Genomic DNA, 26013 nt, shown 5'->3' on the forward strand with positions numbered 1-26013 from the left:
CCACTTACATGTCATTCTGCACATGCCCAAGAGGGAGAAGAGAGATGAGAGGAAGAAGAGCCCTCCATTTGCCAAGTATGAGGACAGTCCTAAGTAAAACATTGGTCCTTGCATCCCACCTCCCAACCTGGTATTACCACTCTGCTCCCCCAAGGCTCATGGAAGTACCGTCCCTATGTCACAGTATGCTCCTGCCACCCACGTCCGGGCTTCCCAACCTCCCAGGGTCTACTTGCTCCAAAGCCACCTCCTCTCCACAAAATCAAAACCACCATTCCCTCAATGTGCTCCAATTCTGCCCAGTTTTAGCAGGAAAAAACCCTGATTTATGTTATTGACACTAAGATTTGAATGACAGTAGACAGCCCTTTAGCCTATGAGATGTTCATGCTAGTAACTGAGGTGAGACTTATAATCTATAGCTGTTAACCTTTAGGCAATACTAAATGATGAAATAATTCTTTTTAATGAAAGAGTTTGGTTTTTATGGCTGGGGCAGAGGGAGTTGCGGTTTGGAGGGTGATGTTTTGGGCAGAGAGCTTGCCCCAAGGAACCCTGATTCTCACAGCTTCCCCTTTGCCCCTGTTTCTGATCCTGAAGGCTCCCTCCTTTGTCAGACTTCAGGGGGCTCCCTGTGAAGGTAGAGACGGCCCTGGGCCCTATGGGAGGGAGGGGCAGTGGGAATCTGGGTTGAGGGGAAACAGGGATGTTTTCTGTCTGTTGTTGTTTGAATGTATGAGTTCATTAAAACTAGTGTCAGGGGGTCAGAGACAGTCTATGTTGATCCCACAGGACTGAGGAAAAAGCAGCTGATTGCCAGATTCAGACCTTCATTTCCACATTGTGAATCTGCTTCCTCCTCATTTTATTTGAACAACGCTTTTAACAATGATACCCCTTAACTCAGGATAACATTGTTTTTGTCTTTTAATGTTTTGAATGGGCATTTTAGGCATTCAAATAAGATTTTAAAATCACTGCACTTAGACATTTTACTGAGTGCATTAGAATCTTAATTTTTACAAAGCAGATTCTAGTTAATATAAACATTTTTGTTGAGGTAAAACTAAAATATATTGTTTCTATTTTGCATGACAGCAAACTTTGTAGGGGGTTTTGTACCCAAAGAGTTAAAAACATTGCAGCATAATTAGATAGATTACATCTTACCATTTATAGTAACAGACAAAAAAATATAACTGTAGTGCAAGGTTGCCATGGCAACACACTTCTCAATCAGGATTTTCTTTTTTCAGAATCTACCAATCAGCTAACAGAAAGTGAAAACCACTGAAGGAAAAGAGGTTGAAACAAATATGGATGAAAAATTATGAAAGAACATAGCAAGCGGGCATTTAGCTATATGGTCATTTTCCTAGGTGTTTCTCCATGATTTGTTTTATCGGATATTACGTATTTTATTCTCTGTCTTTGAAAATGATTTCAGAAAAAAAACAACAACACATTGTTGTTTTGTTGTTACTGGTGGTGATGGCTTTTGTGTTAATTCTGAATCATTAAACATTAGGTAACAATCATAAACATTCATGCTGCCTGGTAAGCAACTACCTTAATTTAACTTCCAAGGGCTTCATGTGGCATTTAACCACTGAGTTTCTAAGTCAACTAAGTGCATAGTCAGAAGCATTGAATTTGCTATAAGCAGAATACTAATATTGAAAGGTAGGTTCTGAAATCAGAAGCAACTTCAACATCAACTTTCCAGTAATCTTGTTTCCATATTTCATTGTGAGGCAAGTAAGCATTTCTCATGAATGACACCTACTATCCATTCTATTGGATCAAGCCTGGCGAATGTTATCACTCCTGAAGGACTCGAAGGTGAGAAAAGGTTTAAGAACTTGAAAGTTAAGACATATACTAATGATTAGTGATTAACAGTTTTGGTGTCTGGCCTTTTAATAAATCTTCAAATGCAAAAAAGTGGGAAAGGAAAAACTCTCACTGGCTCTGACCTTCTAATAATTTTGCATAATGATTATATTTGTGCTTTCTTTTATATATATATATATATATTTCACAATCTCTAGCGCATAGTCAGAGCTGAAATCACATAACAACAAAACATTAACTCTTAAAACAGAAATGATATTCTGAAAAGGTACCGGACCTTATTACAAATTATAAATGAGTATGTCTCCATAATTTCTTATACTAAATAACATTGTTCCGCATGACATCATATTTTGAATTACTGGATTTCCTGCTACTGCTAAATACAACTGATAAAGGATGAATGCAGAGAAGGTGTCCTGGATAGAAATCCCATAGCTCTGCACACACAAATAGACACATGCATGCACGTATACACATACATACATAGCATGCATTCTGACATGAGAATCTTCGCTCCTCTCCTTGTTGCTTGGAATAGCTCTGTCCTCCCCTCTTCTCTGCATCTGGCTTACTCTTATCCATTTTTAAGGTTTACTTCCATCATCTCCTCTTTGGACCCTACTGCACCTCAAACACACCCCCCATTGCTTCCCTCCCCGTGCTGCCACATATCCTGTGGCTGTCTCAGCCTTTGTGCTTAGACAAAGCACATGGAGCCACTCGGTTGGGGACAGGCTTCATCTTTAGTACTCCTGGCTCAAACTGACTCCCCCATGGACTTTGAATTTCTTGAAAAAGGGACTGGGTTTAAATACCTCTGCATTCCTGAATTCTAGCAAAGGTCTTTCTTAGCACACAGTCAGAGCTCAATAAGTGTTTGGGGGAAGAAAGAGAGACAGACACACAGTGGATAGAGAGAACAAGAGAACTATGTGTATTTTATTATTATCCTTTTTAATCCTTACCTGAGGATATTTTTTCCCATTGATTTTTAGATAGAGTGGAAGGTAGGGAGGAGCAGGGGAGGAGAGAGAGAGAGAGAGAGAGAGAGAGAGAGAGAGAGAGAGAGAGAGAGAGAGAGAAACCTTGATGTGAGAGATACACATTGATTGGTTGCCTCCCACTCCCTCCCTGACAGAGTGGGATCGAACCTGAAACCGAGGTACATGCCCTTGACCAGGAATCAAGCCGATGACCCTTTGGTCCACAGGCTGACACTCTGACCATGGAGCCAAACAGACCAGGGTGAGAGCTATGTTTAAACAGTCATCATAACTTAAGCACACAGAATCAAGCCTAACTACAAAGAGACAAATCTGATAATGGGTTGAGGGAAATTCTTTATCTTATATATACTAAGAAATATTAAAAGTAATTAACCACTATGTACTTATCAACAAATTACTATAGATAAACTTATTGATGATTCAAAGGATTATAAGATGATGCTATCTAGTCAATGAGTATACCACAAAAGCAAGTAATGTTTAAAGGTCATCCACAATGAATTGCCAAGTGAAGATTGCAGACCATAAGCTTTCTGAATTCAGATTACAAAGACCACCCCTTGGACTGAGAAAGCCATGTGGAGGAAGTAAAAATGTGAAGACTGGGCTGCTTTTGGCTGCCTCTCATTGCACTGCACCTCTGCCACGTACTTGCCCTAGTTAAGGTCTTGCTTTCCGGTTCCTCCTCTACCACCCCATGTCTAGACACACATCAACGTTCAAATTTCATTCTCTTCCTGTTTAATATTTTATCCATACGTAACTTCACTCTGAAGATACCATATTTAAAATTGGGGGCTCATTCTCAAATCAAATCTCTGGCCAACCTCTTGTGTGAGCATCTCTCCCATTTCTCACTGCTTGGAAATTACCTCCACAAATATATCCTTCCAGTATCCCAGGCTCTACCTGCTACACTCAATGCTCATGCAGCTTCATAAGACCAACTGTGTGCTTCTCATTATGCTCCTATCTCTTCCTACACTGACTGGTGACATCACTATCCTTCAAATCACTCTGGGATTGAAAGCCTGGCATTGTGTAATTTCTCTCCTGCCTCCCCTCACCCCTACTTCTTTCAGGACCTTTTCCTGAATCCCTTGTTAGAAGCTCTCCTTACCATATCAGAGTTCCCAGAAAATGTTGATGTTTTTCTTATGATCCCACAGTTGATCCTGTGTTATGGTTACTTGTGCAACCAAATATTATCCAAATTTTGGAGTTATAAAAGAACCCAAGCTGCTCTTACCCGGTGGAGCTCCCACTATGCTACTGAGTGGGGTTACCTAAACATGTAAGCCTCATCTTTGACCAACCCTCCCCCTCTCCAAATCTCATGCTGTCAGTCACTTCCTCCCCATGACAACCTGTCAAAACACCATCAGAATGAAGCCTATAGTGTGCTACTGCCCCCAGGTGGTCACATTTTTTTCCTTGATCAGCACATCCCTGGAACTACAATGACTGAATAAAGGTAGTAAGGGAGATAGAGAGGTCACTGACAGTTTTGATGTTTTAAGTGTATGTGACTGGATGTTTATATTATTGTGACATCAAAAATAATTTTACTTTTAAAGGCAGCATAGAGTGCCTCCCAAAGAGTGAGTATAAGATTATGTTTAGTTATGAGGATAAGATTCTGTGAAGATAGCCTGGCATAGCATACAGAGACCTAAACTACTGGGCATAAGTAACTTGTAGGAATTGGGTGAGGGGGAGAGAGAAGAAGAGAGGAGGATGAAAATGAGGAGAAGAGAGATGGAAGAAAGAAGAAGTGAAGGGCTACTGAGCAGACTAGCAACAGGGTCATGCCTACAGAGAAATGTCAGCCAATGAGAAAGGACCAATAGCAGAGGTGGCCAAAGAACTTACAAATAGGGATTTGTAATGTAGCATTTTACGTAGTTTGGCCTGGGCTTCTACAATGCATTACTACCACTCCCACAATCCCACATCCTTTTTAAAATCTTATGCAAGTGGTATTTGGACAAAGCAAGGAAAAGAAGCTGCTATCACCTGTGCCTGCGTTAGTGCAGAGCAGAGAGAACACAACAGAGATAAGTCCAAAGTGACATTTTGGGATCAGATTAAAACATGGCCACAAGAGCTCAACTGCCCCCCTTGCATTCCAGGCAGAGGAAACCTGATGCATGAAGGGTCTATGGAAGGTTGGAACAGAGAGCACGGGGGAGTTATGAGGGTCTGAGCTGGCAGTCAAGGCTAAGGATTTGTGTCTTTATTCTAAGAATAATAAAAGGTCACAATTTTTATTTAGGAGCGGGATATGTTCCAATTTTTAAAAAATAGATATCACTCTGGCAACTGTGTAGAGAAGTGATCAGGGAAGTGCGTATCAGTGTGAAGGAGGGAGAACACTTAGGTAGCTGCAGTTGTGGTCCAGGAGGGACGTGATGCTGGAAATGGAAAGAGGTATATAGGTTCAAGAGGCATTCAGAAGTCAAACGACAGGACTTGCTGGTGGACTGAACATTGGGGGTTAAGAATGGAAGGGTGTAAAAAATAACTTCAAATTTTCAGTGGCATTGCCTGGCTGACATAGAGAACCAGGTTGGTGTGGAGAACTGTGAGTTTCATTCTGAACATGTTGAGTGCAGTGCTTTTCAGATATTGAAGTGAAGGTGTCGAGTAGGCCGTTGGCCACCCAAGGTAACTCAGATAGGTATGAAATGGATATAAATGATGGAGTTGAGAGCAAACAAATGGCCATTACAGCCCTGGGCATGGAAGATGCTATAGAAGGACAGGGCACAGACTCAGAAGAGAAGAACAACTTTGAGCCTTTAGGAACATCAGCATGCCATGCTTGGCGGAGGATGATGAGGCAGTAAAGGGGCCTGAGAAAGAACAGCTAGAGAAATAAAACCCAAGAGAGTGTGTGTGTGGAGGGGGCGGGGGGGGGGGTAGGGGGGGGCGGAAGGGGGATATTTCTAAAAAAAAACAAGGAGAGAGACTGCAATAAAGGCAGGAATGGCCAGTGGTGCCTTTTGAAAGGTCAAGGAGTCACAGGGACTGAGAGGTCAAAAAGAATTTATCAGCAAGATCACTAATGAGCTGGGAGAGATATTTCCATGAACTAATAGTGGTAGGAACCAGAAAATGGAGATGGAAAGTAGCATTAACCATTCTGAGAACTTTGTGGGTTTTTACCTTTTTTTGTAAGATTGGGCTATTCAATTTTAGGAAACACTATTTTAAGATGAAAGGGATTTGAATGTGGAAAAGGGAGAAAAACTGTGAAGCAGGGGTTTGATCAGAGAGGTAGGAAGAGAGACAGATGAATGTAATGAAGAACAGCTAAAATCTTGTTTCAGTCTTCATTAAAATGAAAAAAAAAATTACAGGTTCTGATGGCCTTGGATAGAAGATTTCAGAGAAAATAATAGTGTTGACATAGGTTGGTCATTCAAAGCACTATGCTGATTGTTTCCCTTCTCAGCAAGAGAAGGAAGAGGAGGTCAGAGAACATTTATCTCCTGATGACCAAGGAGCTACCCTAAAAATCAGCTAAAAGAGGTTTCATTTAAGTTCCAAACTTTACATGCTATGTCTCACCGACATGAATTACAACTTATCTCTTTAATCTTGTTTTATCAAGAAGGGGGCAAGAAGCTTTCAAAGATATTTAATTCTTATCTCCAGAATTTTATTTGATCAGACAGTTCTTAACCCTTTCATTGGAAAACTATGTATATCATACATAAAGTGATACTTATTTTAGGAAATTGCTTTTTTCTTTGGCTATGATTTATGGCTATTTTAGAAAATTAAATTTTATCATTTAAGCTCTAGTTGACTTCACCAGCCTTATATTAATTGAATATATAGAATTACATGTAGATATAGTTATAGATGTAGATGTAAAAATAGATCAGACATAAATACATACTTATATAGTCATAGGTATAGGTAAACATATAAATATTACTTATATTTTCTTCTGTTGATAAAAAAAAGGCTTGAGACCTTTTAGGCACAGTTTACATCATGCCTGTGATAGATTTTAATGCAAACACAATGCCAACAGAAGTTTCTAATCTAAACACAACTAAATTTGATGGTTCCACACTATATTAGTCAAGAAAGGAACAAAGGAGGGATGGAGTGGACCATGGTTTCAAAGGCCACAGAAAGGTCAAGGGTTAAAAAGTCCAGTGCCCTGGCCAGTTGCTCAGTGGTTAGAGCATTGGCCTGCGCACAGAAGGCTTCAAGGTTCCATCCCTGGTCAAGGGCACATACTTGGGTTGGAGGCTCCAACCCCTACTATGGTGAGCATGTACAGGAGGCAACCAACCCATGTGTCTCTCTCACTTTGATGTTTCTCTCTTTCTCTCTCTCCCCCCGCCCTCACTTCCACACTCTCTAAGAATCAATGAAAAAAAATATCATCAGTTGAGGATACACAACAACAACAACAACAATAACAACAACAACAACAAAAAGTTCAGTACAAATACTCATTCCTATAATGATTGCAGAATATGATGGTCTTTTTTCAAATGTGCTACACAGACAGGGGCTTGTGGGAGAAATGAAATCTCTGATAAAGATCATGTGATGGAAAAAAATGAAAGTTCACAAAATGAAGAACAGAAAAGACAGCGAGAGTGTCAGTATTAAGGGAAAATTCCTTTGCAGAAGATGGGAGGGGAGAGAAAAGGAAGGAAACCAGTGTGTAAGTGAAGGATGAAAGAAAATAAGGTTAACATTGAACTATTAGCTACTATTAAAAATCATAGTTTTGCTCTGGCCAGGTGGCTCAGGTGGTTGGAGCATCCCATACACCAAAAGGTTTCAGGTTCGAATCCCAGTCAAGGCACATACCTAGGTTGTGGGTTTGATCCTCAATCATGGCATGTATGGGAGGCAACCAAGCAATGTCTCTCTTCTCTCTCTCTCTTTCTCTCTCTCTCTCCCTCCCTCCCTTTCTCTCACTCTCTCTTTAAAATCAGCTTTAAAAAAAAACTTATCCTTGGGAGAGAATTTAGAAAAAACACATTTTTAATCTGTGTTTGACCTATTTTCATTTTCTTTGGGCTTTTCTGAGAACAAAGGTCTCTTTTTGAAGCTTCTGCTTTCTTTCATCATTTAATAATTGCTTCTATTTTTTAGCTTTCACTAAAAAGGCTATTCTCAGCCCTGGCACTAAAGGTGAGAAACAGAAGCTTTACTTTGAGCTCTTCCAAAGAAAAGCACTTTAGAAATAAAAGGCATTGCTATGCTGTTATTACTCTCTTCTTCCCTCGAAAGCTTGGCACGGCATTAGCTCTGATCCTCACAGAGAAGTCTTTCAGTTTAGCCATTATATTAATAATCTGTGCTCTATAAAAGGAATGAATATCTAAACTGATCAACCTAGTCCAATAATCTTCTCTTTTCCTTAGTTCTGGTGCTGTGGATCTGAGCCAGGAATCAGAAATAGGAGCACTTTATCTCCCATGTAAATCACATTCAGCAATGCATTCACTGTAAGGGCACGTAGCCAAGATCTGTCAGTTCTGTGCGTAGATCCACAGCTCAATGGGCACTGAGAACATGAGATGTTAACTCATGAATAATCCTTCATTATTACATAGTTTTATCATTTTACATAGTTATATAACCAGTTGCTTATTATTATAATAATTTACATTAATATTGGAATACTAAATAGAAGATAAATGTACTAAGTTATTTTGGAAATAAGTAATATGTATTTCTAAGTGCCAGTTATTCTCTATCAAGACAAAACTAAATGGATTTTATAATACTCAGGAAGTAATAGCAGCTACTAAAACTCCTAGTTAAAACTTTTCCCACTTAGGTAGCCAAGTATCACCCATAGAGAAATATCTAAACACAGCTGGAGGGGAAAGAAGGTTTTAAACTAGAAATATAATCCATACTTGACAGTTCATATAATTGGAAGTCACCTACAAATGAGTAGGTTTAAAAAAAAAACACACCATTTTAACAGAAGGTGGATATAATTCCAAGTTGTGATTATTCAGCATGTTCGCTAATGTTATATATAAATATAACAGATATAAATAATGGAATACACACACACACATATGTATATATAGAGAGAGATGCAACAACAGGTGTGAGAAAAGCACCTTGAGCTCTTTGTGTCTATTCATGGACTAATGCTTATGTCCATATAGATCTAACCTGAATTACAACAAAGGACACTTCTTTTCAAATATTTCTATTATTTGGAAATAAAAGAAAGATTAAAAGCCTGCACAGCAGATGAAAATTTTAAGAAATAAAACAATCCAATATTAAACAAGCCCATCATTTAATAACTCTCTTTTCTAATTGTTGAATGGGGGAAATAAGTCCTACTGAAACACGGAAATACGTGGTAAAGATATTCCAGGGGTTGAAGACATGAAAACATTTTTGGACACCCTAAAGCAAAACCAAATAGGAGACCTGTTTTTCTTCACGTGTTAGTGATGGCATAGGTTATAGGAGTGATCCACACTTGTGCCTGCTTCTCTGAAGGCCAGAGTGTAGACTCCATGTTTTGTTTGCTGATACACCCCAAGATCCTAGAACCATATCTGTGCACAGTAATCACTTACTCAATACTTATTAATTTAAATTGTTGCTGGCGTTCCTGTTTGGAATGGTAGAACAAGCTGTCCCCAACATGGTCTATAATTTAGTTTAATTATTGCTCTCAACAAACAAAAAATAAAAATAGAAAACACCCATCTATTACTTAGAGTTTGCAGAGAAGATGCCACACATACCCCCATGCCGTTGACTGGGCTCACCACAGACTAGAAGCTGCTGTGCACCAGGAGCCCACGTGGGAGCCCTGCCTGGTGCTGGACTCTGTTCTCTCCTCCGCCACTCTTACCGGTTAAATCGGCATGTCGAAGCCCTAACGCACAGTGCCTGAGCAGGTGCCCTTATTGGGAAACAGGCTCATGGTAGGTGTAATTAGTTAAGTTAGGATGAGGTCATCCTGGAGCAGAATGGGCCCCATATCTGATATGACTGGTGTCCTTATAAGGAAGGGAAATTTGGACACACACAGGCACACAGGGAGGACACCATGTGAAAATGAAGCAGAGATCAGGATGATGGTTATACAAATTAGGGAATGGCAAAGGCTGTCAGGAAACCACCAGAAGCTAGAAAAGGGCATGGAACAGATCCTCTCTCATGGCCCTTAGAAGGAACCAACCCGGCTGGCACTTTGACCTCGGACTTCTATCCTCCAGAACTATGAAACAATACATTTTTGTTAAGCCACCCCATTTGTAATACGCTGTTACGGCAGCCCTTAGTAAACTAATACAGCTACTTACTACTCCTAACAGTTTGTCAGATTTCCTACCTAATACAGCTACTTACTACTCCTAACAGTTTGTCAGATTTCCTACCAGGGCTGCACTCCCCTAGGCACTGTCTTGTTCAGCACTCAGAGTTCACAAAATTGCCACATCCACAATTACACATTGTCAATATCTAACACCTTTCCCATCAAGTTACACAGAGACTACATTTGGCACCTCTCCCTTACCTTCTGCTTGTTCCTGTGCTTGGAGAGGCATTATATCCTGGAGGGGGCGGTGGAAACCAGGACTGTCTGTTAAGAAATGACATTGGGTTATCAACACTGTGCTTGAAAGGCCTGATTTCCCTCCCCCCCCCCCCCCACACACACATCTCTACAGGAAAAGCTGAAAATAATTAGATTAAACAAAGGCAGCAAGATGACTTTTCTACAAGGCCCCAGAAATAAAATAAAGGCTATTTCGTAAATGCAGTAGAAAATAACTGTCCTAGATCTCAGTGGAGGGGGGGGGGTAAGGGGGACGGGGGTCGGGGTGGGAGAGAGATTAACCAAGGAGCATATATACACATATGCACAGCTCATGGCACAGACACTAGCTCAGTGGAGGCCTGGGATGGGGCAGGGGTTCAGTGAAGGGGGGGCAAGACAGAGGGAAGGGGGAAATGGGGGACATCTCTAATACTGTCAACAATTTAAAAAAATAAAACAACAACAAAGAAACCAACCATCCTCTACACAGGCTATCTGCTTCCCTATGTAAATTCCTTCCCCGTGTCTTTTAACACTAGCAATGTGGAAATTTTTTTAAAAAGAGAGCTGAAAGAAATCTGAAAAATAATAACATTTTAAAAATCTAAATTGTTGGTCCATAAAAATACCTCATTTTCTATTTTCTGCATTTCATAATAAAAATAATAGCTATGTTGTGCTCTATTCAAAACATGGCTTTAAAAAACTGTGATAGAAAATTCTGACAAGTAAGAAAGCTGAAAACATAAATGAACACCACAACAATGCTAACATCAATTATATATATATATATATATATATATATATATATATATATATAGTATCCCCCCAAAAAATGTATACACACAATGTCTGCAAATTCTATTACATTTTGAAAATGAAATATATTTTAATAAATACTGCCTTTATAATTATTCAAAGTGTGTATACATTTTGGGGATGCCCTGTATATGCTTATATACAAATACATATGTACCCAATTAAAAAGATGTTTTCCCATTACTAGGGCATAATTTTAGTTGGTAGAGATAGCTAAGGGCTCTGTCAAGAAGACTAAGATAAGATATAAACCAAAGATGAAGATGTTCAGAGAAGAGTGACAGAACCTAAGGCTTGGGTAGGAGGACAGCGAGTTGGCTTTAAATTCCTGAGGCACAAGGCAGAGTCAGGGTGGCAGAATGGGTAAACTCTGAGTTCGCCTCCTCCCACAAACAACATCAAAATTACAACTAAATTATAGAACAACCTTCACTGAGAACCACCTGAAGCCTACCTAACAGAATCCTATAACAAAGGATATAAAGAAGAAGCCACATCAAGACAGGTAAGAGGGGAAGAAACAAGGTCCCGGCAGGTCCCACACCCACAATTAATAAACCAGAGGGATATCTTGGCTTTGAAGGAGTAATGAGTCTGAGCCTCACACCGGGATTTTCAGCTGGGTGCACCTGTGCTGGGAAACGAAGTCCCCATAACATCTGGCAAGGACTATATCTGAGAGAGGAAAAGGTCTGTGGGAGACTGAGATACTGGCTTTAAAGGGTACGCACACAAACTCACTAGCTCCAAGCTCTAGCACAGAGGCAGCAGTTCCAAAATTGCCTGGGTCATACAGAGGGAGAATTAAATCGAATAACTTCAGGGCAAGGGCAAGGATTGTTCTAAACTCTCTCAAGGGACAGAAGGGTTGGCAGGTTCCATTGTTTCTTTGCCGAGCTCTCCTCCTACCTAGCTGTCCCTGCACAGGTGGGTGTAAAATCGGCACTCTCCAGTAACCTGGCTAACACTATTTTTCCAGTTTTAATAATTCCCTGGGATCTGGCCCTATCCAGCCAGAGCCTCTGCCCGAGGCTTCAGACTCTCTACACAAGCAGCAGCCAGCCTCTGCTCACCCCCACAGTCTCTTCCAAATACCCTCAAGCTCCACACAAGTGACAGCTGTCCTGAGCTTGCACTAAAGCCCGAAAACCCGCACAAATGGTGGCTGGCCTCTGCCTGCACCAGGGCCCTTCCCAAGATGCTCCCTTGTGCACTGTTGGTGGAAGCTTAAAACAGTATAGCCACCATTAAAAACAGTATGGAGATCCCTCAAAATATTAAAAAAATTACTATCATATAACCCACCAAACCCACCTCTGAGTACTTATAGGAAGAAGTTGAAAACACTAGCTGAAAAATATATATGCACCCCTATATTTGTTGCACCATTATTTGCAATAGCCAACATATGGAAGCAAACTAGCTGTCCATTGTAGATGAATGGATAAAGATGTACATATGTATAATGGACTATTACTCAGCCATAAAAAGAATGAAATTTTTCCATTTGCAACAACATGGGTAGACCCAGAGGGTATTATACTAAGTGAGATAAGTCAAGCAGAGAAAGACAAGTACCATATGATTTCGCTTATGCGTGGAATCTTTTAAAAAGCAAAATAAACGATCAAACAAAACTGCACAAAAACAAACACATAGATACAGAGTGAAAAGTGATGGTTGTCAGGTGGGAAGGGGGTGGGGAGTATGAGTGAAAGGTGAAGGAGATTCAGAAGTTCAAGCTGCCAGTTGTAAAATTAATCACATGGTTGTAAAGTACAGCACATGGAGTATAGTCAACGATATTGTAATAACTATGTAGGTGCCAGGTGGGTACTAGACTTACTGTGGTGATCACTTTGTATGGTATATAAATATCAAAACACTATACTGTACACCCAAAATTAATATAATATTGGATGTCAACTATAATAAATAAATAAAATTCTGCTGCAAAAACAAGTTGAAGGTATAAAAAAATCACAGGGGAGGCTCCAGTATCACACATGGACATTGAAGGTTTTCAGTACAGGGTCACTGAAGGGTCTGCAAGAAACAACCAATCAGGTGTCTGTTTTTCCTCTCAACGCCCTGTCTGTTTCCTTCACCACCCTCTCCAAAACACCCTTAAGTAGAGATCTATGTCATGAGGTCAAAATTTAAAAAAAACACAAAGCAAAACAAAAACCAAAAGAGAGAAAAGAAAGTAAAAGAAAGAGTTTTACAAAGGAGGCACCGCCAAGCAAGCTGGTCTCAAGAGCGTGGCCACCTATGGCCACACCGGTCATTATTTCAGGGTAAGATATTCCCTGTATAGGATTTTATTAAACTGTGTTACCTGAATATCTGGGCTCTATTGTCAAAAACAACACCTAGATATTCAAGGCCCTAAGGGAACTGGAGAAAAGATCGCAGGTTTGAAAAGGAGATTGTGGGGTAGGGGGTGGACTGAAGTTTGCGGACAATAGAATTCACCAGGCATGGGATCCCTGGGAAGGGGAGGGGGCGAGGAGGAAGAGCAGAGCAACTTCTGGATGCTGCCTGGGGCCTTGGTAGGTGGTTCGGTGCGGTAATTATTAAAGAAGAATCCTTGAGAGAGTATCGGCAAGAGGCTGGCACAAGGAGCTCACCGTACCTCTTTTTCTTCACAGGGGTTGTAGCAGAGGTGGAAGGGAGGGTGCTGGTGGTGTTCAGACTGACAAAACCTCCAGGTCGCCTGCTGAATCACAAGAACAAATATTCACGTTCCTGAAACTTTTTCATTCTATCCCACCGTTAAAGGTCTTATAACCTACTCATACTCCCACCCACTCTCCATCTACCACAAAGTGTTTAACTTGAAGACGGAGGAACAAAAATAAAAAGTTCTTCTTCAGTTTACCTATTTTATAAATTGACAGGTTCTCATATTAGTAACTAAAACCAAGGGAACTGAATGAGAAAATCATTCATTACATGACATTAATTGTGTGTCTGAAATACAGACCAGTCAATTTGGGTGTGCTATGGATATACTAGTATATATGCATTTTATGTATATATGTTTTAATCTTATAATTATATGGTGACTAAAAATTATACTGCAATGTTTTTTGCATTAATTTTTAATTTCTATTTAGTATTCACAGACCCTCAAAACAATGGAAGTAACCCTGGCCTATTTCAACTGAAAGGTTCAGTCCAATGCGAAAATTACTTTATATGTAAATACAAATTTTAAAACTAATCAAGTTTTCAAAAATCTATCTAGTTTGGCCCTGGTCAGGTAGCTCAGTTGGTTGGAGCATCATGCTGTACACCAAAAGGTTGTGGCATATACCTGGGTTGCAGGTTCAATACCCAAGGGAGGCAACTGACTGATGGTTCTCTCTCACATCGCTCTCTCTCTCTCTCTCTCTCTCTCTCTCTGTCTCTCTCTGTCTCTCTCTCTTCCGCTCTCTAAAATCCATGAATATATCCTCAGCTGAGGATTACAGAAAAAAATTTTTAAATCTACCTAGTTTGGGTAATTTACAACCGCCAATAGTACATTCAGGGAAAATATACTTCATCTGAATAGATTGTTAGCAAACCCATGATTGCATGACTCAGTTGAGCTGTATATATTATGATGTTTGGAGAGGCACTTGAATGTAGGGAAAGAATGATTTAACTGTATGGGAGTAAGAAAAAATAAAATGGTTCTGTGGGGACAAAACAAACAAAAAATCTAGATTTAAAAAAGTAAAGAAAAGAAAAAATAGTTAAGTTTTGGTGTTTGGTTAAGAACAGAGCTCAGCAAACCTTTTCTGTTAAAGTCCACATAGTAAATATTTGAAGCTTTGCAGACCATTTCAGTATTTCTACAGTTTCCCTCTGCCTAAGCAATTATATTACAATTAAACTTTGTCCTGATGGCAGTATATCCTGTATTTTTGTTGTTGTTGTTGTTTAAACACATATAAAGAAATACACTTTATTCTGAAAACATAACTTCAATTAGAAAAGTACATACATTTTTGTTGCTTCTGGTGATCTAAATGCGGACATATTTCTAGCAAGGAAAAAAAGGCAAAAGTTTGAGCAGCAACGAAGAATTAATACATGCTTGCATCTGTTTGACATTGTCCATGAATTTTAAATTATGATTGTGAAGGGTTAGAGATTATCTGAGAGAAAGAAAAGGAAAGCATCAGAATTTGAGTAAATTTGGTAATGTGATTTTATAATCTTTTACAATCTTGTACTAAATTGCAAAGGAAATTTTTTTTCTTTCAGGAAAGTATTTTTTCAGTAATGTTGTTTAGCAATAAGAATTTAAAAATTGACATTTGCATGTATTTCCTAATCTTTCCATCAGGATCATTTAAACAGAAGCATAAATGTGGTAAGAATGATGGCCTGAAGCAATGATCTCTCTTGAACTTTAAGCCAGGAAACAAGATTTTACATTTCTCTAACCATGAGCAGGAATAAAGGTTTTTACTCCAGACTTTTTGTGTTTAAAAAAACATAGAGGATAAGAATTTACAGAAAGATATTAAGTAGAGTTGAAGAATTGTAAGTAAATAAGTCATGCTTAGGATATATTGAACTTGAGCCTTTCCCAAAATTAGTAGATACTGGTACCTATTGGTTAGTTGGTTATCCAAGGTTTTGGCCTTATATGTTTTAGCAGCATCATGTCTGTCTGAGATCCTTTATGAAGACACAAGACAAAAGATTGGATGAACATTACATTATTAAACTCCTTTTAGACTTTCTTTTATGCTAGAATGACTCATGACATAACCTTTCTCTAGTAAAAAGAAATATTTTTCAGGTGTTACATTTAGAAAAGTTTTACAATTAAGAAGCTACTTGTGGCAAAAATCTATTTATGAGGTAATTTTGATAGAGTTTGGAATTTTTAAAGTTCATGCTTTTCAATTAGCCTTGCTGAATCATTGAGCATTTAAATCATTAACTATTTTATATTCATTATTGCTTAATAATACACATAGACAATGACAGTACTTTCTATGTTGGTAAAGTATATCAAAGGAAGAGAAGTATTTTTTAAATGTTTTGTGGCGCAGACAAACTCATTTTATTTTCCTCTGAGCACACAGGAAGACCACATTTCTCAGTCTTCGTTAAGTTGGGACCATGTGATTGAGTTCTGGACCGAAGAATGGAGGCAAAAATCGTGTTTGCCACTTCCAGACACATCCTAAAACCTCTTGCATGATACCCATGCTCCTTATTCTCCTTCCATTATGGCTTTGGTGCCCATGGATTGAAGGTGGCAGCATTAAATCATGGAAAGAACATGGGTCCCTGAGTCACTTCATGGGCAAGTCCCCTTTTCTTCCAGCCAATCACATTGGACTCTGATGAGAGCAAGCAGTAATCTATTGTGCTAAACCACAGAGATTTGGGGTAAGAGAAAGAACTTGTTAAAAGAGTTACATTACCCTGGTGAATTAATTTACTTTGACTTTTCATTAATAGGGCCTACTGGCCATCAGAGGGTTTAATCCCTCTACTCTCAGCTCTCCTCAAGGAGGATGGGTCTAGATAGGGTGTGCTTGTCTGTCCCTTGGGTCAAAAAAGACAAATTAGAAACCCTGGATCTCCATGCCCATGGTGGGATCTCATGATTATAGCCCCTGTTTCATCCCTTCCTTCCCTCACACCAGGCTCTTCCTGATATATGGGCTGTCTTCTGGAACATTCTGCAGACTTGTACAAAACTAGGATGGAACAAAATTAGGCTCAGGAAAACAGAAGGCCAGTGAGACTCTTCTACTGATCCCACACTATGGGTCTACTATGACTGTCTCTAAACTTTCACTTTTACCAACAATTTTAATACAGGGCTTTATATAAACCATTTCTGGGAAGGTGGACACAATGCCTCACTCTTAAAAAAATTTACATGACTCAATTGTCATTCATTTAAAATAATTTAAATTCCTAGATGTCATTTTGACATGTATAACTAAAATATTGGGTAAATACATTAAAATTTTATGAATCAGCCCCAAACACAGTTTCTGTTTATGGTAAATAACTAGAGACCTGGTGCACGAATTCATGCACCAGTGGAGTCCCTCTGCCTAGCCTGTGGGATCAGGCTGAAACTGGCTCTCTGACATCCCCGAGGGGTCCTGGATTGCGAGAGGGTGCAGGCCAGGCCAAGAGACCCTACCAGTGCACAATTGGGGCCGGGGAGGGACACAGGAGGTTGGCCAGCCAGGGAGGGACCATGGGAGGTCCCCAGGGTGTGTCTACTCGTCTCAGCCAGAGCCCAGCAGCAAGCTAATCTACTAGTCAGAGTGTATGCTCCCTGGTAGTCAGTGCACGTCATAGCAAGCAGTTAAGTGGCCTTAGCATATAATTAGCATATTACACTTTGATTGGTTGAATGGACAACCAGATGACCGGACAACTATACACTTAGCATAATAGGCTTTTATTATATAGGATTCCACAAAGTGATAAATCTTAAATGTAAAAGGGAAGGAAGGTTGGAATCCTCCAGAGTTCCATATTCTCAACAGACTGTTCACAATACAGCCATTAGCTTATACAGAATCCTTGAGTCTATTATAAAAATCTCCTAACTAAGGGGACCATCAAGCAAAGACTATGAATATGTCCCCTGCACTAACTGCTACTGAGCCTCCAAGATGTTTCTATGCAAAGGACTGCAGTAAACCACTGTGAATACCATATGTAAGATTTCAAATAATCCTAAATGCCTGTTGGAAATTCTACTCAGACTTTATAGCTGCTTATGAGATCTTCAAATAAAGTAAAAATCATGTTGGGAAATTGCTACTGTGGAACACTGAAAGCAACAACCAGTCTAAAGCAAACAGAACCTCAATACCAAACGTTCTTGAGGTTTAAGTGAAGGTGAGTTCTGACATTAAATGAATTTAATAAAAATTCTACAGTGTAAGTCTAAGAAGGCAATACAGCATGTAATAATACAAATGGCTACCTATTACTCTTTACTGCTCATCTTATACATTTTCCTTTACTCTTCAGAACATCCCTATAATACAGGTGTAATTATTTTCATTTTATAGATGAGAAATGGAATCTCAGAGAAGGTGGGTGACATTCTCTTGGCCACACAACCAGGAAATAGTCTGTCTCCAAACTCTGTCCGATAGGGCCCCAGGTCATCACACATCTGATTCTGTTGTGGATTGTTCCAAAACTCATATCTTCCTTCAGTTATTATTCTTCACCTCCACTATCTCTTCCAGTCTATGAATAATCATGGGGAGAACTCTAAACCATCATTCCAATATAGTATATTCCAATGACTTATTACTTACAGAGATTACTTTGTGCTTCTCTGGGAAATTAAGTTTTTGCAAACTTGTGATATGAAATAGGTTATTTAATAGGAATCGATATTGGAGATAGAAAATACCCAATGCCATTAACATTACTTGGGGGGTAATTTCCACAATAAAACACTAGAGGTCGCTCTAACCTAGATTTTTCCAACTTTATCATTAAACCACTGTCAGGATTTGTGTCATAGAACATGCTATATACACTATTATTTACTTATGTTTCTTTATAATATCTCATATTTTTAAACTAAACATGTATATTTTTAAGGGAACTTTTCAAATGTAAACTCAGTACTTTTATCATTTCATTTAAACTAAATTCGTTTTTATTGTAATGCGCATATACCCACACACCATATATATTTTATCATCTTCCTACTAAAATTATTTCATATCCTGCGTTAGGAGTGGCCTACATTATGGGACAAAACTCCTTCTAACAGCACTTGGCTTTCTATACTGACCCCTGTGTCCCCTCTCATACATTTATTTCCACACTCTGAGACATATAGATTACTGTTGGGAGACATGACTGCCTGGGAAACGGGTTGACCAGGATATTTCTCCCAAATATGCTACTAAAGTTCTGCATAAATAAATTAGGTGATCCCTGGCTTCATATTTTAGTGTATAAAATTAAGGTTTGGGGCTATATTGGTGGTTCTGAATTTTGGCTGCACATTAGAATCACTTTATAAACTTAAAAAAAAAATGCCTGCGTCCCATTTCAGACTAATTAAATCTGAAATTTTGGGATGAGAGGTGATGGAAACAAGCTAACAGTGACAGCTAAAAGCCCTTTCAGTAATTCTAACATGCAGCTGAGCTGACGGTGGCTTAGCTAGTTTGCCTGTGTGGTCTAGTCTGGTCTGGCTAATGCTTCCGGCTCTATACCGACTGGCCTGATAAATTTTCAGACACAGAGCCTACAAAGGCTTAGGTCTCCTGCATGGTTACCTTTCTTGAGGCATAATTATCTACTTTCAAATTCATTCCTAGAAATAGCATTTTCTTCTTCTAATTTAACGGGCGCAATAGGACACCAGCAAGGCCAGGGTGAATGGACAGAGGCATTTTGACTCCTCTCTCCACTCAGTGCTGCGGAGATGAGATCTAGCAAATATACTTCTACAAACACATCTTTGTTAAGGCTGTTAATCACAAGAGAGGTGTCAGCTCGTTAGAGATACCAGCGCTGACCGTCCTCCTTTAGGTAACTGACTTCGAAAACCTGTGAGTAAAGTATATACATTAGCTATGTCAATTAACACTGGCATAGCCTCAATGTCGAACAAATGTGATACTATAAGTTTCAGCACATCTGCTTTAAATACAGCAGACAGCATTTTTGTCTACAATAATAGCACATCTTTAGCTACAGGGGGTGACCTCAATTATCAATGGCTGCAGGTGTCCATTGTGTCTAGACTCCAATTAAAGATGTTAACTATGCTTTTTACTTTTGCTTACTATGCATCTCTTTACTATAAAATTTAAACGTGCTTTGTAGAATTTACACTTCAACCTGAGTATACATTTCTGAACTTTCTCTATGGAGATGAACCTTTTCCTAACAACAGGCACAATAATGTACTCATTCTATAAGTCATATGGTGACGCCGGGGCTGAAAGAATCGTTTCCCTTTCTAAAGTAAAGAGCTAATGTCTTTATCCTATAGTGGATCAAAACTATCATGTTATTAAAATTTGCACTCTCTCCATAAAGTAGTGATATAGAAACTATTGTTTCTCCACCCTTGGGATGGAAAGACCAAAAATTGGAGTAAGAAATGACAACTCATATTCACAAAAATAACTATATTCTCATTTTAAATTGAACAGATTCCACACAATGCCCACCCTACCTATACTTAACCCAGTTTCTTCAATTTTTTTCTATCAACTTACTATTAGCAGGATTTTAGGAAAATAGTGTTATTGAGATTTTGAGTTTTGAAGAAGAAAATTCAATTCTTATTGCCCTTCATGGTTCAAAGTTTACCTTGGTGAACATTTAAATACGCCATGCTTTATAGGAAATGGGATTTTATATGTGGCATGCATTTGTTTACACAGTTCAAAATGCCTTACCTGTCCAAACTGTCATCAGATCTGTACCGGCTAATTGTGGCCTTTAGCTCATTTATCTCATTTATTTTCCTACAGCAAAAATAAAGAAAAATCAAATAAATGATCAAAAATAGTTTATAAAACCTATCATGCATTTGGTAAAATATTGGCCTATTCAGTAGGAGATAATATATGTTATCAAGAAAAGATAGACCTGAAGTATCCAAATATTTTTACTTGGAAAAAATAAAATATGGAAAACCCAAATCTCTTGCTAATAAAGGAATAATTCTCTAAGTCCACTTATTTCTAACTAGAATGTAATATTGAGGAAACAACACAACATGCAAAATGGTTAATATGTACCCTTGTCAATGTTGTTGACTTTTACATACAAGGAAGTTAGTCTACTACAATCAGCTATATTTTGTTTGCAGAGTTTTTCCAGCACATAAGGCAGCCCAACAGGCCTATTACAAATTGCTTTATTTAAAGTTCAGCACCGCGGACAGGGTTGAAAGATGAAAACACTGGCAGAAGAAAGGGAAGAAGAGGAAAGAAGGAAAAGAGAAACAAAAAATTGGAAAGAAATGAAAATAAAAGAAAGTGAGAGAAGAGAAAACAGATGGATGTTGTAAGGAGAGGAGAAGAGAAGAGGGAAGAAGACAAGGAAATAAGGGAAGAGAGGATAGAAGTCTCAATAGTATGAATTATGATCATCAATCATGGAAATATCTTGATCAGAATGATCCATCAGCAAAAAATATAAAGCCTTTTTAATGTCTTGCATAACCCTGTGGGACAGGGAAAGCAAGCTCATTGGGGAATTATGCCATGATTTACTGTATTTGCATATCAAAGCATCCTTTGAAGTTGCCAGATCCAAAGTATTAAATTGGTAAAAAGTCCTGAAACAGTATATTTAAGATTTAATTTTCAACTTGATGTTGTATATTTTTATTAAGCAAATATTTGGAGGCACACAGTATACAATGCACAGATGAGGAAATTAAGAAAGAAACAACCATGGACCCAACACATGCAGAGCTAGAGGAACAAATTACATACCTTCCTACACTCACAGGTAGAAAGTGGTCAGTGTTGTAAAGGAGGTTCAGGTAAAGTACAAGGAAGTTCCAAGCTGAGAAAGCTTATTGGCAGAGGTAGGAATCAGAGAAGGCTTTATGGGTGGGGTGAAGTTTGAGTGGGACCTTGGAGGGTACATAAATGTGAACACACTGAAACAGCAGAGAGAACAGTGTCAGGTAAGGCGAGAACAAAGTAAAGGACAGTGCCTCACACAATTCCCCAAGTTTTTCGAAACTCAGCGTCAAACCATGGTCTGGCTCCTCATTGCATGCAATCCTTGAATGCAAGTAGGTGCTGCAGGGCCATCCGACCCTTCCGTAAAGCTGCCCCTTCTCGGCGGACACTGTCACTGTGCGCCCATTCATTGGCTTTAGTTCTCCTGGCACTGATCACAGCAGAACATACTATATTGTTTTTATTTCTTTTCCATCCCTCCCACCTCCACCTTCAACTGGGCTGCAAGTTCTATGCCAGCAGGGGTTTCATTTTATTTCCAGACCTTACAATAGCACCTGACTCACAGTAGGCATCTGTGCAAGTGTCCTTTGTGCTTATTTGACATGTTTTAATGATCTGACAGAGAAGTGCAGCATACAATTTTCTAGTTTGTGATAAGATGAAGCTTTTTGTCTAGGGTGGTGAGAATTTATTATTTTCTTTTTCTTTATTTTCAGTCTCTGATCACGAGGAGCTCTTTGCACACATTGTCACTTCTGCTGGGAGTGCTTCTTTCCAGGCCCCATGTCCACCAGCTACCCTTTCCTCCTTGGGAATCTTTCCTCTTCATCCTTCAGGCAGCAGCACTCACCCAAATGACCACGACCTCTATTTAGGCAGAGTTAGTCTCTCTCTCCTCTCTCTTCCCCAAAGCATCCCTACACACTTCCACAAGGGCACTGTCCACAGTAAATTTTATTCAGTATTTTAGTTTATGGATCCATCTATTTTTCATGAGTGTGAGAGCTCGTTAAGGATGGTGTCTTATGCATCTTTGTACTCCCAGCACCCGGCACAATGTCAACCCATGGTAGGTGCTCCAAAGTGGTGTTAAATAAACACCAAAGGGGATATAGCCTCGGCGAAGGGGCAAACAAGTGTCAAGTGGACATCTGTTTGAGCAAGTGCAAGGAAAAAATCATCTCTACTACCCTTTCAGAAGACGTAGTTTGAGACATTAGATGTAAGTCAAAGGGAAAATGTCTTGGGCTTAACGGTTTTTTGCTATTGAAGATAAAAGTGTGCTGCTTAAGCTAAAATGCTGCCCACCAACAGGAAGGTTTCAGGAAACCAAAATAATTTCACATATAAAATAAGCAGACAAGGCCTTAGGATCCTGTTATCCTAAGACACACTGAGAACATGAAGCTTAGTTTTTCTGTTCATGTTATTAATAGTCCCACAGAGGGGCCAATAAAATGGAGGAGCAATTCCACTGGAGGCTGGACTCAGTGGTCAGGCTCCCTTGTTTGGGGACATGGGGCCCACTGAGAACAAAGCTGATGAAGAATAAGGAGAAGGCACAGGGAGAGGCCGCCGAACCTCAGAGCAGTCACTCAACCAGATGAGTTGAGGCTGGAAACCTTACAGCAGGTCAAAATTATGACCAGGTTTAAAAGAGTTTAGAAAAATCCACAAATAAAAGTTTACAAAATAGACATATTGAAGGTATCTACTTTCTAAAGATCACACCATGAAAGACAATTGCACTCCTTTCCTCTGTACACCTTGGTGACATGCGGCCACTGGATCAGATAAAACTTGTGTCTGATAAATAATTGGGTTCTTTTGATGGGTGTGGTTGCATGTGTGCGAGTATAAATGTGTCTTAATAAGAATATTATCTATTTATTTGATCAATCGTAGATTATTTAAATCATTATGATTACTAGTTTTGTCTGACTTTCCCTACTAATTTGTCTTTGTCAGTCCATTTGCCACTGACTATTTGCTGGTTTTCTACAAGCCTAGAAATTTCCAAAAAGGAGTGTACTATCCCAGAAAGCATGTGAACTCTGGAGCTGTTAGGCCTGCATTTTAGAGTTCCTTTCTCTACGGTTCAGAGATAACTTATCTGGTCAAGTCTCTGTGGGAGCCCTTTCTCTTTCCCTGTCCCATCAGAAGTAGAGGATGGGTTATTCTACTCTTCAAGCTGTGGGTAGGGAAGCATAGAGCTGAAGAGGCACAGAGTTTGCCCTGTGCAAACCCCTGGTGATATCACAGAGTATCCTTCACGTGCCCAGACATCAAGGAAAGCCCGAGGCAACCGCAAATATGCAGCCTGTCTTGAACAAGTCTTCTGAAAAATGACCGCCTTTGTGTTTCTGCTAATGACGTAGTTTTTCTGAAACACTCACCTCTCCAAGTCATCATGGGAGTTATGTCGGTTCAGCACCACCCGACCATAATTTTCATCTCTGCAGAGAAAGAACAAAATGAAGTCACATGAAAAGTTACCACAGTATTTAGTAATCGCTAAATAAGGGAGACATTAAACAGCCCACAATTTTTGGCAAGGTTAATTCATTTTTCTTCAGGCATAAAAACACAACTATGTATTCATTTTAACCAGTCCCCACTTGAAAGAGCACGGTGGAAAGAAACAAGTTTGTCAGTACAAATGATCGTTATTCTAATTTATTCCATGAGATTTCCATGTGATTCAACAATGGAGTGAGTGCTTGTTGTTTTGTTTTGATTTTCCATCAGAGTGTGGGAACACGAGGCCGTCTACTTTGTATGCATTAGGAGAGTCACTTTTTTACAGGGAGGCAAAAGTTTTCCATAAAAATGTTCTAAAATTAATTGAGCCCATTATGTCTGGACATCTTCATTTTATGGACTTGATAGTTTTCCTTGACAAGTGTAGGAAAATAATTACTAATATTATTTGGTAATTATTCACAGGAGATATAGCCCATTTTTTATCCATGAGAATACACAGTCTGCTCTGGTCTTCAACCCTATGAATTAGGTAGGGCAGACACCCTCCTATCCAATTCACAGATAAGGAAATTGATCAGGGATTTTGTGGCTTTCCTAAGGCCAAAAGGTTAGCAAGTGACAGAGATGGGTCTAGGACCAAGACCATTTTACTCCAAACTTTTGCTTTTCCTATTGGTCAACCCTGCAAAAGACCATCGGACAGAAATCCCAAAGCCAAGTCCTTCTTAGTTTGTACAGCAGACCTGAAAGTACAGGCAATTTTAGGAAATGTCAAAACATGTAGTAGAGCCTTTGGTCTTGAGCCAAGGCAGAAAATAAGTACCTGAACCTTTTTCATGTCAACCCAATCAAACCTGAAATACCACACTTCTCCTGGTTCTGCTCCACTAATGTTACTCAACACTCTGAAACCATGTATAATAAAGCTATAAAAATACAATAATAGACAATTAGAAGCAAAGAAGAATAGTGAAATAGCTCCAGCAAGTATACACCCTCAAATATCCCAAGAGAACTTTTTTATCTTCCTTGGTAGATAAACCTTCCCTAAACTTAGAAGTGAGTAGCAGACACCAGACATGTTTTCACCTGAAGAAAAATTATAACGCATAGCCCAAAACTGGGCCAGTGGGAGTAGGGGAAACATTGGAGCCAATTTCCCCTCACTTAGCAGCTGTCATACCACCCAGGCTGGCTTCCCTGGGACTTTTTAAGGAGGCATGCTTGGCATAAAAACCATCATTCCTGCCAAGTGTAATTTGTCTTAGACATCTCTGTCTTTACCCATCTGTGCAAATATTTGCAACCCAAAATTTATGCTCTACATTTGACATCACTCTATTGCTATGAAAAAAACCAGAAATGCCATATTAGGCTCTGACAGAAGTCATAATGTTGCTTCACAGAAGGAAGTAGTTGTTGTCCAAGAGTGCTAACTCTAAAAGTTAGTGTGAATCTCCAAATACCCCAATAGTCCCTTAAAATAATATTTAATCACAGAAATTACTAGACTTTTTTTATTTAGCAGTTACAAGTATACTCTTCAAATAACCACCCACAGACAATAAGTTCAGAGTAAGTATTCTGTAATGTAGGTTTTCTGAACTTCAGCGCTAGTGACATTATGGATTTGATTAGTTTTTATTCTGGGAAGTGTCCTGTGAAGCATCACTGTCCTCGACCCTCTAGATGTCAGGTGTACTCCTCCCATTTTGAAAACTAAAAATGTCTTGCCAAACATCTCCTGAGGGTAAAATTACCCTGATTGGATTGAAAACCATTGGTATAATGGAAAGATAATGGTCACATTAAAATCTTGACTCCACCA

The 26013-nt window shown here is 39.2% G+C and overlaps 1 protein-coding gene across 20 annotated transcripts in view; it reads right to left on the reverse strand.

The window, feature by feature from the left end:
* Positions 1-26013, reverse strand: part of SCEL (sciellin) — a 108122-nt gene that overhangs the window by 59951 nt on the left and 22158 nt on the right. For 15 of the 20 annotated variants that reach the window (XM_036296529.1, XM_036296539.1, XM_036296540.1 and 12 more), the window contains exons 4-9: positions 24098-24157; positions 20676-20744; positions 15856-15924; positions 15242-15280; positions 13883-13966; positions 10405-10470 (exon numbers count right to left, since the gene is read on the reverse strand). In XM_036296529.1, the coding sequence (XP_036152422.1) occupies positions 10405-10470; positions 13883-13966; positions 15242-15280; positions 15856-15924; positions 20676-20744; positions 24098-24157 (387 nt within the window). The remainder of the gene's footprint in view (positions 1-10404; positions 10471-13882; positions 13967-15241; positions 15281-15855; positions 15925-20675; positions 20745-24097; positions 24158-26013) is intronic. The other 5 variants (XM_036296542.1, XM_036296523.1, XM_036296531.1 and 2 more) reach the window with 4 other exon arrangements.

This window comes from Myotis myotis, unplaced genomic scaffold, assembly GCF_014108235.1.
Source record: "Myotis myotis isolate mMyoMyo1 unplaced genomic scaffold, mMyoMyo1.p scaffold_m19_p_3, whole genome shotgun sequence".
In the NCBI taxonomy this organism is placed as follows: Eukaryota; Metazoa; Chordata; class Mammalia; order Chiroptera; family Vespertilionidae; genus Myotis; species Myotis myotis.